Here is a 12153-nt window from a genome sequence, read left to right on the forward strand (position 1 = left end):
GGCCACCTTGGAGAACGCTTACCCGAAGATCGGAGGCTGAATGTCCTTGACTGCTGAAGTGTTCCCCGACTGGGACGGAACCCTCCTGTCTGGTGATTGTTGTGTGGTGTCCGGATGAACTCACTCACTCTGACCGACTCACTCACTCACTCACTCACTCACTCACTCACTCACTCACTCACTCACTCACTCTGACCGACTCTGGAGTCAGGACATGCTGCTGTTTGCTCAACCACATAAGCAGTCTCGAGACCACCTGTTTTCTGACCCACTCAGCTCTGTTCTCTTCAGTGTCTCCTCCTCTTCAAGAAATATGTTCTCGTTAAAAACAAATACTGCTGCTCGCAGCAACATCAGAGGCTGCGACACTCCTTCAAAATAAGCATTTCCTTTATTAATGTGACTAAAATTAGATTAGACGGGAGCATTCTAAATGGCATAACTGGTCCGATTGTTTTTTTATCAAGAAAAATTTCTAAAATTACGAGAATGTAAATGTTTCCTACTCTAAATAAGTTGGAGATGGATTGACACCAGTCCAAAGTTGCTGAAACTTGGATCTCATTATAGACAGAAAGATATAGTAATACAGAGAGATGAGATGGAGATAAATAGACAGATAAGGATGGATTAGATAAACAGACAAAGATCCACCCATATAGTGACACAAGTGCATACATAGGATTACATAGAATTTTACAGCATAGAAACAGGCCATTCGGCCCAACTGGTCTAGGCCACTGTTTATGTTCCACACGAGCCTCCTCCTGCCTTACTTTATCTAACCCGATCAACATATCCTTCTATTCCTTTCTCCCTCATGTAATTATCTAACTCCTCCTTAAATGCATGTACGCTATTCACCTCAACCACTCCATGTGGTAGCAAATTCCACATTCTCACCATTCCCTGGGTAAAGAAGTTTCTCCTGAATTAGCTATTGGATTTATTAGCGACTATTTTATATTTATGGCCCCTAGTTTTGACTTCCCCCCACAAGTGGAAACATTTTCTCTACATCAACCTATCCAACCCAGTCATAATTTTAAAGACCTCTAACAGGTCACCTCTCAGTCTTCTCTTTTCTGGAGAAAACAGCCCCAGCCTGTTAGCCTCTCCTGATAGTTATAACCTCTCAGTTCTGGTATCATCATTGTGAATCTTTTTTGCACCTTCTCCAGTCCTTCTATATCCTTTTTGTAATATGGAGACCAGAACTGTGCACAGTATGGACCGGGTGCTGGAAGGTGGGATTAGAATGGGCACTTGGTTGTTCTTCGAGCCGGTGCGGACATGATGGGCCGAACGGCCCCCTTCTGAGCTGTATCTTTTCTATGGTTCTAGGTAAGGCGGACAATTGCCCACAGACTTCTCTGTCACCGCAGCACATTTAGATAGTAACTTACCACTAGGTTTTGGATAGATGTGTTTGGGGCAGTACTATCATGAATATTTGACTTGCAAGCCAGATATTCATGTGCAGAAATGGCACCATGTTGAGTTTCAATGCTGTTTTGAAATAAAGATGTCTCTGCAGCATTTTAAAGATAAAATCGTCATGCAGACTATTTCCTATTAAAATGCCCCTTTTGAAGCTGCTCACAACTCAATCTCACTGCTGTCTTTAAAAACAGAAAGTTTGGAATTACAAGAAAGAAATTCCCGATGGCAGTAGATCTGTAATTTAGAACCTTGATCATTGCTTTTTTCTGGATCCATACAGTTCTTTCCACTTGAGTCCTTTTTAAAAAAAAAACATTTTGCCGATTTTCTCCCCTCCCAAAACATGGAGGACAGCAGCACTTTTTGAAATCAGAACAGAGCATGTTGCAAGTGTTGTGATCACTCAGAGACGGGAGAAGTGAAGCTGAATTTGTAGAACGATGTGCCTAAAGTGTGCAAAATGTGTCACAGTGCACCCTTCAGGAGTTTGAGCTCTAGATCCAATTTTAATTCAGTCTTTCCCCCTGTCCTACAGCGCCATACAGTACAGCAATGCTCTGGTGCTTTATGCCACAGATGTCAGGGCAGTGTTCTGAGCTCTGATTCCTGACCGTAAGATCCCAATCTCACTCTCCTGGCGGTCGTGAGGAGTCCACTGAGCTAAGACAACCCACCATCTTAGTCACAAAGATATTGCTACAAATTCAGGCCGGCTGACTCAGAGGCGAGAATGCTACTACGAAGCCATGGCCGACACTAATAACTTTGAATACCCTCAATCAAATACCCTCTCTGCTCTAAGGAGAACAACCCCAGCTTCTCCAGTCTCTCCACATAACTGAAGTCCCTCACCCCTGGTATCATTTTGGCAAATCTCCTCTACACCCTCTCTAAGAATGGAGTCACCAACATACTTGGCTGTCATGGAGAACATAATCCTGGGCACAGTTCAACTCAAAACAGGGAGACGAACAAATTAGGGCCCCAGTTAGAGTAATGTTCTCCAAAACCATTAACTAATGGAGGCCTTTTGATTTTACCGTGGCACAGAAAAGAGAGAGGCTCTGATAGTTTCAATGGAACAGTTAAGTCGAGACTTCTGAGCCAGAAACCAGCAAGCTAAGATTTTAAAAATGCTGGAAGTCTGAAGTACAAACGGAAAATGCTGCAAAATTCACAGCGGGTCTGTCAGCATCTGAAAAGGGAAATGAGCAGTCAGCATATCACGGGTGCAGTACTGGAGTTTCCAGCATTTTCCAATTTTTATTTCCAGAAGCCAGCAACGTGATTGTAGAGAAACAGGACACACACTGACTGTGTGAATTCCTGTAGTTGCTGCAGCAGTCAGTGTTATAGCAGTGTGAACCCAACTTGGTTTATTTCTTGAAAACAAGAACCAGCATCTGGGTTGCTGATCGAGGGCGCCCTGCAAGGGGGAAAGAAAAACATTTCAAAACGCAAACATTTGTTTACGAATGAGGCAATGATGCGAATTGCATTGGAATGCATCACTCAGTCTCCTCTGGTTAGGTCTCTCCCAAACAAAAATGTTTGCCATGAAGATAATGACCCTTTAAGAGATCATTAAGATGTCAGCCATCCAATTCAAATGAAGGTCAGCGAAAAGCACCCGACGTCATAATGTCAACTTATATTCCTGTTCCTCAACATAGTTTCTCAAAGAACCCTCCAGGCGAGAATTTCTGACTAAACTAAACAAGACTTACCAGCAATGTATTCAAATCCCTGATGTACTTCCTCTTCAACTGAAATATAAGGAGAGATTTACCACATGTTCCTGGCACACACTATTGGGGAACTGAACACCTCTAACCCATGGTTTTCCGTCTGTTTATAATGGGCAGGCTTGGGTGTGTGTAATCACCTGATATACACACTTGTGGTGGGAGAGCGCAAGTGGAAAATCTCCCCTATTATTTCCAAAATGAGCCGTGTCAGATCATATCTACAGTGGGTCTCAGTGTCAACTCCATAGTGAAATGTTGCCCTCGAGCGCAACTTCATTGGCAGTTATCCAATGATCATTTTGGGTCTGATATTTTGGGCAAGACAGGTTGGAGGGCGGTACTCATCGTAAAGGCCTTTTACACATAGAGAAAAGACAAGTTAACACTTTGGGTGTCATCCCTCATTACAGAAGCATTTTAGTAAAAAAAACAGGGACAAAGGGGAGGGGGGAGAGACAAGAAGTATACCAATCAGAGGGGAAATAAGGGGTTGAGTGATATGTCAGCTATCTAATAGAACAGTGTTAAATGATATAAATGATATATAAGAGAGACTTGGATGTCCTCGTACAAGAAACACAAAAAGTTAGCATGCAGGTACAGCAAGCAATTAGGGAAGTATATGGCATGTTGGCCTTTATTGCAAGAGGGTTGGAGTACAAGAATAAGGAAGTCTTACTAGAATTGTACAGTTGTAAACAATTTTACAACACCAAGTTATAGTCCAGCAATTTTATTTTAAATTCACAAGCTTTCGGAGATTTTCTCCTTCCTCAGGCAAATGTTTCAAGAGCTCTTGAAACATTTGCCTGAGGAAGGAGAAAATCTCCGAAAGCTTGTGAATTTAAAATAAAATTGCTGGACTATAACTTGGTGTTGTAAAATTGTTTACAATTGTCAACCCCAGTCCATCACCGGCATCTCCACATCATGACTAGAATTGTACAGGACTTTGGTAAGACCTCACCTGGAATACTGTGTACAGTTTTGGTCTCCTTATCTAAGGAAGGATATACTTGCCTTAGAGGTGGTGCAACGAAGGTTCACTAGATTGATTCCTGGGATGAGAGAGTTGTCCTATGAGGAGAGGTTGAGTAGAATGGGCCTATACTCTCCGGAGTTTAGAAGAATGAGAGATGATCTCATTGAAACATATAAGATTATGAGGGGGCTTGACAGAGTAGGTGCTGAGAGGCTGTTTGCCACAGCTGGAGAGTCCAGAACTAGGGGGTATAGTATCAGGATAAGGGGTCGGCCATTTAAGACTGAGATGAGGAGGAATTTCTTCACTCAGAGGGTTATGAATCTTTGGAATTCTCTAACCCAGAGGGCTGTGGATGCTGAGTCATTGAATATGTTCAAGGCTGAGATCGATTAGATTTTTGAACTCTAGTGGAATCAAGGGATATGGGGATCGGGCGGGAAAGTGGAGTTGAGGCCAAAGATCAGCCATGATCTTATTGAATGACGGAGCAGGCTTGAGGGGCCGTATGGCCTACTCCTGCTCCTATTTTTTTATGTTCTTATAAACAGTCAGTCAGGCACTGGAAGGACATCTATGTGATCCCACCACCAAGCAGGTCTTCCCTTCCTCTGTCCCCTTTTGTTCCCTTAGCATAACTTGGGGATTATAACAGAGAACCCCTGGGCTGTATACAGACGACTGAGATTCTGCATGTGGTGCTTTCTCCTTTATAGAAGGTGGACTGAAATTGTTATATCCAGATGAGGCATCACTTCAAACAAACAATTGGTTTATTTTATATAAAATAGATGAATGAACAATGTAGTTTTCAGAGTAAGATCTGTCAATTTCCTACGCTCCTCAGTTGTAGAAAAATAATAAAGATACAACTTACTAACTGAATAAATGCAAGTTCAATTTTCTAGCTAAGCTATTGAAAGGTAAATGAGTCAGTGCTCCTGTTGTTACCTGTTTGGGAACAGCTCACTTGCCGCATCATAAAGAGAGAGAGCGAGGGAACAAACGAGGGAGCGAGGGAACAAACGAGGGAGCGAGGGAACAAAAAAGAGAATTCGAGAAAGAGAGAGAGAGAGAGAGAGAGAGAGAGAGAAAACACAAGAGCACGAGAGAGTGCGAGAGCAAGTGAAAGAAAGAGTGAAAGAGAGAAAAGCAGAGAGAAACAGCAAAAGAGAGGGAGAAGAGAGCAAGAGAAAAGAAGGCACAAGAGACAGAGAGAAAGAGGGGAGGCATATCCTGTTCCAGCAGTATAAATACCTGGAACCTCACCTCATACCTCACCTCTAGTAATAAGTTGAAGAACAGATCCAGGACATTGACATACGAGCTGCCCTTACACTGCAGCATTTTTAGCCTGAATGTACGGCTGTACACATTAACAAAAGAAGATCTTGCATTTATGTAGCGACCTTTCACGACCTCAGGACGCCCCAAAGCACTTTACAGCCAATGAAGTACTTTTGAGGTGTAACCACTGTTGAACATGTGGAACGGACTCCAAGAGAAGATAAATGATTTGGGGGTCAACTGACCCCTTTGAAAAAGCTGGCTCAGTATGTTTGAGGAGGAAACCCCACTTTTCAACACCTAGCTCCTTTTAAAGGGGTCGATTGATCCCAAATGATTTACCTTCTGTGGGAGTCTAATCCACATGTTTTAGACATTATTAATAGCACTTTTTTTTTAACCCCACAGGGGAGGTAAGGAAAGGAACTCAGGGTTTCTTAAATGGGGGGGGGGGGGGGAGGGGGAGGGGGTGAAGAAGGAAGAGGAAGAGATCAAGTTTATGCCAGAATCAATGATTAATATATGGACATTGGCTGGAGCAGCTTTAATGGGCCAAAAGGCCTTTCCATAGGGTGAATATCACGAAGCTGGGCTCAGTGGGTCGCACTCTCGCCTCTAAGTCAGAAGGTCGTGGGTTCAAGTCCCCACTCCAGGGAGTTGAGCACAAAATCCAGGCTGACACTCCAGTGCAGTACCGAGAGATTGCTGCACTGTCGGAGGTGCCGTCTTTTGGATGATTCGTTAAACCGAGGCCCTGTCTGCCCTCTCAGTTGGACGTAAAAGATCCCATGGTCCTATTTCAAAGAAGAGCAGGGGAGTTCTCCCCAGTGTCCTGGCCAATATTTATCCCTCAACCAACATCACTGAAACAGATTATCTGGTCATCATCACACTGCCGTTTGTGGGACCTTGCTGTGTGCAAATTGGCTGCCACGTTTCCTACATTGATTACACTTCAAAAAAGTACTTCATTGGCTGTGAAGCACTTTGGGTTGTCCTGAGGTTGTGAAAGGCGCTATATAAATGCAAGTCTTTCTTTCTTTCTACTGTGTGGAGCCTCTCTCAACGGCAGCACGAGTTCAAGAATTGGGCGCGGTTTTCAGCGAGAACAAATGACATTCCCGATTTTCTGGTGATTAAAATTGAGGTGCCAGGAATGGAGCCTTATGTTCCTATACCACGCAGAGAGGATGTTTGGCGGGGCGGGGTGGGGGTTGGGTTGCTAGACCATTAGTAAACCTGAGAGATAAAACCTCTGTGCCGTCTGACTGCCTTCTCTTCAATAGTCTTTCATAAACTGTACGGCAATCTCATATATACTTTCACACAGGATGCCCTTGGGGTGTAAGCAGTATTGCAAGTGTGCGAGTCCTGACGCTAATTGGTGTTGTATGTCACCAGGTCTCCACCCACCACGAGGGAAAAGTTTTACATTGAAAAGAAGCACTGTTTTCCTGAAACGATATGAACAATTCCTTTTCCTGTCGGTGCCAAGCACTGTGATGTGACTCCACAGAAATATGTCATTGCGTGAACTCAAGGCAACGTCGCGGTCACAAAAGTGAGCTCGGTTGTTCCAGTTCTCCCCTCACCTCCAAGGTCAACACAATGGCACGATTGGTGAAGGGATAGCCACGCCTGGCTTAGCCCCAAACTGGAGACCCATCCCCAATCCTGGCCCATTAGCGACGCCCACCCCAATGCACCAGCCGGAACGTCGGAGCAGCGCGGACGGCACACCTACGGCAGAGAGGAGGCACAGCGAGATCCCAGAGAACGTCCTCTTCTTCTGATCTCCTGCTCCCAGTGGAGCAAACGGGCCGCCTATCCATAGCAAACCCTTTTAAGGCTGAAGGCACGGCCGCCAACGGTGGGGTGAAGGAAGTGGGGGAACGGACAGGAGCCCAGAATTGGAGGAAAGCAGAGCTCTCGGAGGGTTGCAGAGCTGGAGGAGGTTGCAGAGAGAGGGAGGGGCGAGGTCATGGGGGGATCTGAACACAAGGATGAGAATTTTTTTTTTTAAAATCGAGACGTTGGTGGACCAGGAGCTAATTTGGGTCAGTGAGCACAGGGGTGATGGCTGAATGGAGAGGAGAGAGAAGAGAGAGAGAGAGAGAGAGAAAAAGAGAGAGAGAGAGCGCGCGAGAGAGAGAGCGCGAGAGAGAGCGCGCGAGAGAGAGAGCGCGAGAGAGAGAGCGCGAGAGAGAGAGCGCGAGAGAGAGAGAGAGAGAGAGAGAGAGCGCGAGAGAGAGAGCGCGAGAGAGAGAGCGCGAGAGAGAGAGCGCGAGAGAGAGAGCGCGAGAGAGAGAGCGCGAGAGAGAGAGCGCGAGAGAGAGAGCGCGAGAGAGAGAGCGCGAGAGAGAGCGCGCGAGAGAGAGAGCGCGAGAGAGAGAGCGCGAGAGAGAGAGCGCGAGAGAGAGAGCGCGAGAGAGAGAGAGCGCGAGAGAGAGAGAGCGCGAGAGAGAGAGCGCGAGAGAGAGAGCGCGAGAGAGAGAGCGCGAGAGAGAGAGAGAGCGAGAGAGAGAGAGAGCGCGAGAGAGAGAGCGCGAGAGAGAGAGCGCGAGAGAGAGAGCGCGAGAGAGAGAGAGCGCGAGAGAGAGAGAGCGCGAGAGAGAGAGAGCGCAGAGAGAGAGAGAGAGCGCGAGAGAGAGAGAGAGACGCGAGAGAGAGAGAGCGCGAGAGAGAGAGAGCGCGAGAGAGAGAGAGCGCGAGAGAGAGAGAGAGCGCGAGAGAGAGGGCACCACCTCAGGACCGCACTGCAGTGTCAGCTTAGATTCCTTGCGCAAGTCTCTGGAGTGAGGCATGAATCCACAACCTTCTGACTCGAGGAGAGAGTGGGAGGGGGGGGGTGGGGATTGCAATCTTCAGTAGTTCCCCTACAGACTGACTGCGAATTTGAAAGTAAACACAAACACCCAGGGTGTGTATGAAGAACGTTCCAAACACAGGAAATACATTTATCTCTCCCATCATTAGTAATAAACCTACTGTTCCTGTGTGGGTGGGGAGATTGCTCCATAACCACATTTATAGCCAATTTGGTGAAATGGTTTTATAAATTTTATTAAAATCTGGCTCTGAAATTACACCGTAGGTTACTGGTATGAGAATATTTAACAAGCTGATAAGGCTGTTAAATAAGCATACGGGATCCTTGGCTTTACCGCAAGCCCACGGACAACCTCACGATGCTCCACTTTTCCAGCTTCCACCCTAACCACGTCAAAGAGGCCATCCCCTATGGACAGGCCCTGCGAATACACAGGGTCTGCTCAGACGAGGAGGAACGCGATGGACACCTACAGACGCTGAAAGACGCCCTAGTAAGAACGGGATATGACGCTCGACTCATCGATCGACAGTTCCGACGGGCCACAGCAAAAAATCGCATAGACCTCCTCAGGAGACTAACACGGGACGCAACCAACAGAGTACCCTTTGTCGTCCAGTACTTCCCCGGAGCGGAGAAACTACGCCATGTTCTCCGCAGCCTTCAACATGTCATCAATGAGGACAAACACCTCGCTATGGCCATCCCCACACCTCCACTACTCGCCTTTAAACAGCCACCCAACCTCAAACAGACCATCGTTCGCAGCAAACTACCTAGCTTTCAAGAGAACAGCGTCCACGACGCCACACAACCCTGCCACGGTAACCTCTGCAAGACATGCCAGATCATCGACACAGATACCACCATCACACGAGATGACACCACCCACCAGGTGCATGGTTCATACTCCTGTGACTCGGCCAACGTTGTCTACCTCATACGTTGCAGGAAAGGATGCCCCAGAGCATGGTACATTGGCGAGACCATGCAGACGCTGCGACAACGGATGAACGGACACCGCGCAACAATCGCCAAACAGGAGGGTTCCCTCCCAGTCGGGGGACACTTCAGCAGTCAAGGACATTCAGCCACCGACCTTCGGGTAAGCGTACTCCAAGGCGGCCTTCGAGACACACGACAACGCAAAATCGTCGAGCAGAAATTGATAGCCAAGTTCCGCACCCATGAGGACGGCCTCAACCGGGATCTTGGGTTCATGTCACGCTACACGTTACCCCACCAGCGAACAAATGTTATCTGTTTTTAATATAATGGGTCATTTGCTGGCTCTCTCTGCCTTCCGGATGTTTCTGCCTCTCTCTGTGTTTTTTTTTCTCTGTTTTTTTTCCCTGTTTGTTTTTTTGTTGAATGTGTATTCGGGGGTTCTGCAGGTGACACCTCTCTGTCTGAACACGGTGATTGCCTTGGCAACGGGCAGTTGCAGGGGCAGTCTGTAAACACCATGTATTGTTCAATATGTATAAATGCGTAGGCTTCAAGGAGCTCTTGAAACATTTGCCTGAGGAAGGAGAAAATCTCCGAAAGCTTGTGAATTTAAAATAAAATTGCTGGACTATAACTTGGTGTTGTAAAATTGTTTACAATTTATAAATAGAGGCATAGAGTACAAAAACAAGGAAGTTGTGGTAAACCTCTATCAATCACTGGTTAGATCTCAGCTCGAGTATTATATCCAGTTCTGGGCACCACACTTTAGGAAGGATGTCAAGGCCTTGGAGAGAGTGCAGTGCAGATTTACTAGAACGGTACCAGGGATGAGGGACTTCAGTTACATGGAGAGATTGGAGAAGCTGGGATTGTTCTCCTTAAAGCAGAGAAGGTTAAGGGGAAATTTAATAGAGGATTTAGAAGAGTTGTTCAAAATTATGAGGGGTTTTGATAAGAGCAAATGGGAAAAACTGCTTCCACTGACAGGAGGGTTGATAACCAGAGGGCACAGATTTAAGATAATTGCCAAAAATGACAGGAGGGAGATGAGGAGAATTTTTTTAAAACTCAGTGAGTAATTATGATTTGGAATGCACTGCCTGAAAGGGTGGTGAAACAGATTCAAAAGTAACTTTCAAAATGGAATTGGATATATACTTGAAAATTTACAGGGCTATGAGGTGAGTGGAACTAAATGGTAGCTCCGTCAAAGAGCTGGCACAGGCATAATGGGCTGAATGGCCTCCTTCTGTGCTGTATGATTCTATGATCCCCGATTTTAATCACTGCGCCATTGGCAGCCATGCCTTCAGCTGCCTAGGCCCTAAGCTCTGGAATTCCCTCATTAAACCTCTCCAAAATCGCCACAATCTTCTGAGCTACCCCCCAACTGAGAGAGAAATTAGGGATCGCAAAAAGGATGAGGAACTCACTAGCACCCCCACTGAGATTTTTTCCCCGGCTGCAGCAGAGGGAAGAGTGACTTCCCTCACCCCAGAAACCCCCACTTCCCCCCCACCCCGAGACAGTTAGCCAGCCTTCCCGTTCAGATCAGCCATGATCTAATAGAATGGCAGAACAGACTCGAGGGGCTGAATGGCCTACTTCTGTTCCTGTGTTTCCTTCCACTGACATAGGTCCCATGCCTTTGCTCACCTCTCCATCCCCATCTCCCTCGTTTGATCCCTCCCCCGCTTCCTTTACCCCAGATCCCCTTCCTCCTAACCCTTCCCTCTCTGCAGCCTATCCCCCTCCCTGTCCAATCCCACTCCATATCCCCCATCTCCCCTCTCCCCCACTTTCATCATCCCATCCTCCTCCTTCCCCTCCCCCTCGGCCCAATAATGCCCCAAGACCTTTAACCCTACTTGACCTGAATACTGCACTCGAGCTTGACTCCGAGTGTGTAATTACTGTCGTGGCGAATCGAACAAAGGGGGGAAAAAATATAGCCCAGCCTGTTCTGGGAACCTGTGTGCTTGATGCTGAGGTTTTTTGATGTCAGAAGATGAAAGTAGCAGCAACAGACAAAAAGGTTTTTTATGATTTAGGGCACATTAAATTTGTTTTTTTTTTCAAGCTATTATTTATTATTCCTTTGTTTAGTTTAACCTCAAAGCCTGCCTGGGTCACAAAACACTACAGAAAGAGGGTAAACAGGAGAAAAGTCCCCTAGTCTCTCAAAATGACCCAGGGATATGCACGAGGGTGACCTGAGGGCAACTGGTCTTCCAATTCTCTTTCCCTCCCTCTGAAAAAACACTTGAATGTTGACAGTTACCCCACATTCACAACTAAGATTGAGTGCTCACTAAAGGCCTCGATTATAACTCCCACTGCCCATTGGAAACCAAGCCGCGTTGGGGGTGGGGTGGCTAAAATTGAGCAGGGGGCTTGCCCCATCCTTTCCCGCCCCGAACTGACCGACTGCCATTTTAAATTGCAGGCGGAAAGGACACCCGTCCCAAGCCGGCAGGCTCCTCTTTAAATATGCAGATCGGGCTCTGATGATGTCATTGGGGCCCGGTCTGTGATTTTAACCCGAGGCCTAAGCGGGGGAGCAGTGGTGGTTTCCCCCGCCCAGGCCATGTCTGCCGCGAACAGCATCCAGGCCCGGAAGAGATCCACTAAGGTAAGTTATTATTAATTTTATTCTATTTCATCGTGGGCCAGGAGTGCTCCTGCAGACCCCACAAGGAAACCTTGGGCCTCCCAATGTCAAGAACTTCACCACCACTGCCCAGATCGGGATTCCTCCCCAAGTCTGTGTCCCGACGGCCGGGGAGACCGTTCCCGCAGGTCCCCTCCTGGAGCCCGAATTCCCGCTTCTGCCCAATGGCCAGGCAGTGATTCCTGCCGGGTTCGGGCAGGGGTCCCATCCCGAATACCGAAACGAGGCCCGGGAACTCAAA

General features: G+C 47.0%; 2 protein-coding genes across 8 annotated transcripts in view; one reads left to right on the forward strand and one right to left on the reverse strand.

Moving 5' to 3' along the window:
* Positions 1-12153, reverse strand: part of rassf3 (Ras association domain family member 3) — a 190233-nt gene that overhangs the window by 166922 nt on the left and 11158 nt on the right. The window lies entirely within an intron of this gene.
* Positions 1-12153, forward strand: part of LOC137334578 (uncharacterized) — a 102399-nt gene that overhangs the window by 41989 nt on the left and 48257 nt on the right. For 3 of the 6 annotated variants that reach the window (XM_067999357.1, XM_067999360.1, XM_067999359.1), the window contains one exon: positions 8555-9836. The exons of the other annotated variants lie outside the window; for them this stretch is intronic. In XM_067999357.1, the coding sequence (XP_067855458.1) occupies positions 8649-9560 (912 nt within the window). In that variant the 5' untranslated portion in view covers positions 8555-8648 and the 3' untranslated portion in view covers positions 9561-9836. Of the gene's footprint in view, positions 1-8554; positions 9837-12153 lie in introns of those variants that run through there. 6 annotated transcript variants of the gene reach the window in all.

Source organism: Heptranchias perlo, chromosome 18, assembly GCF_035084215.1.
Source record: "Heptranchias perlo isolate sHepPer1 chromosome 18, sHepPer1.hap1, whole genome shotgun sequence".
Classification (NCBI taxonomy): domain Eukaryota; kingdom Metazoa; phylum Chordata; class Chondrichthyes; order Hexanchiformes; family Hexanchidae; genus Heptranchias; species Heptranchias perlo.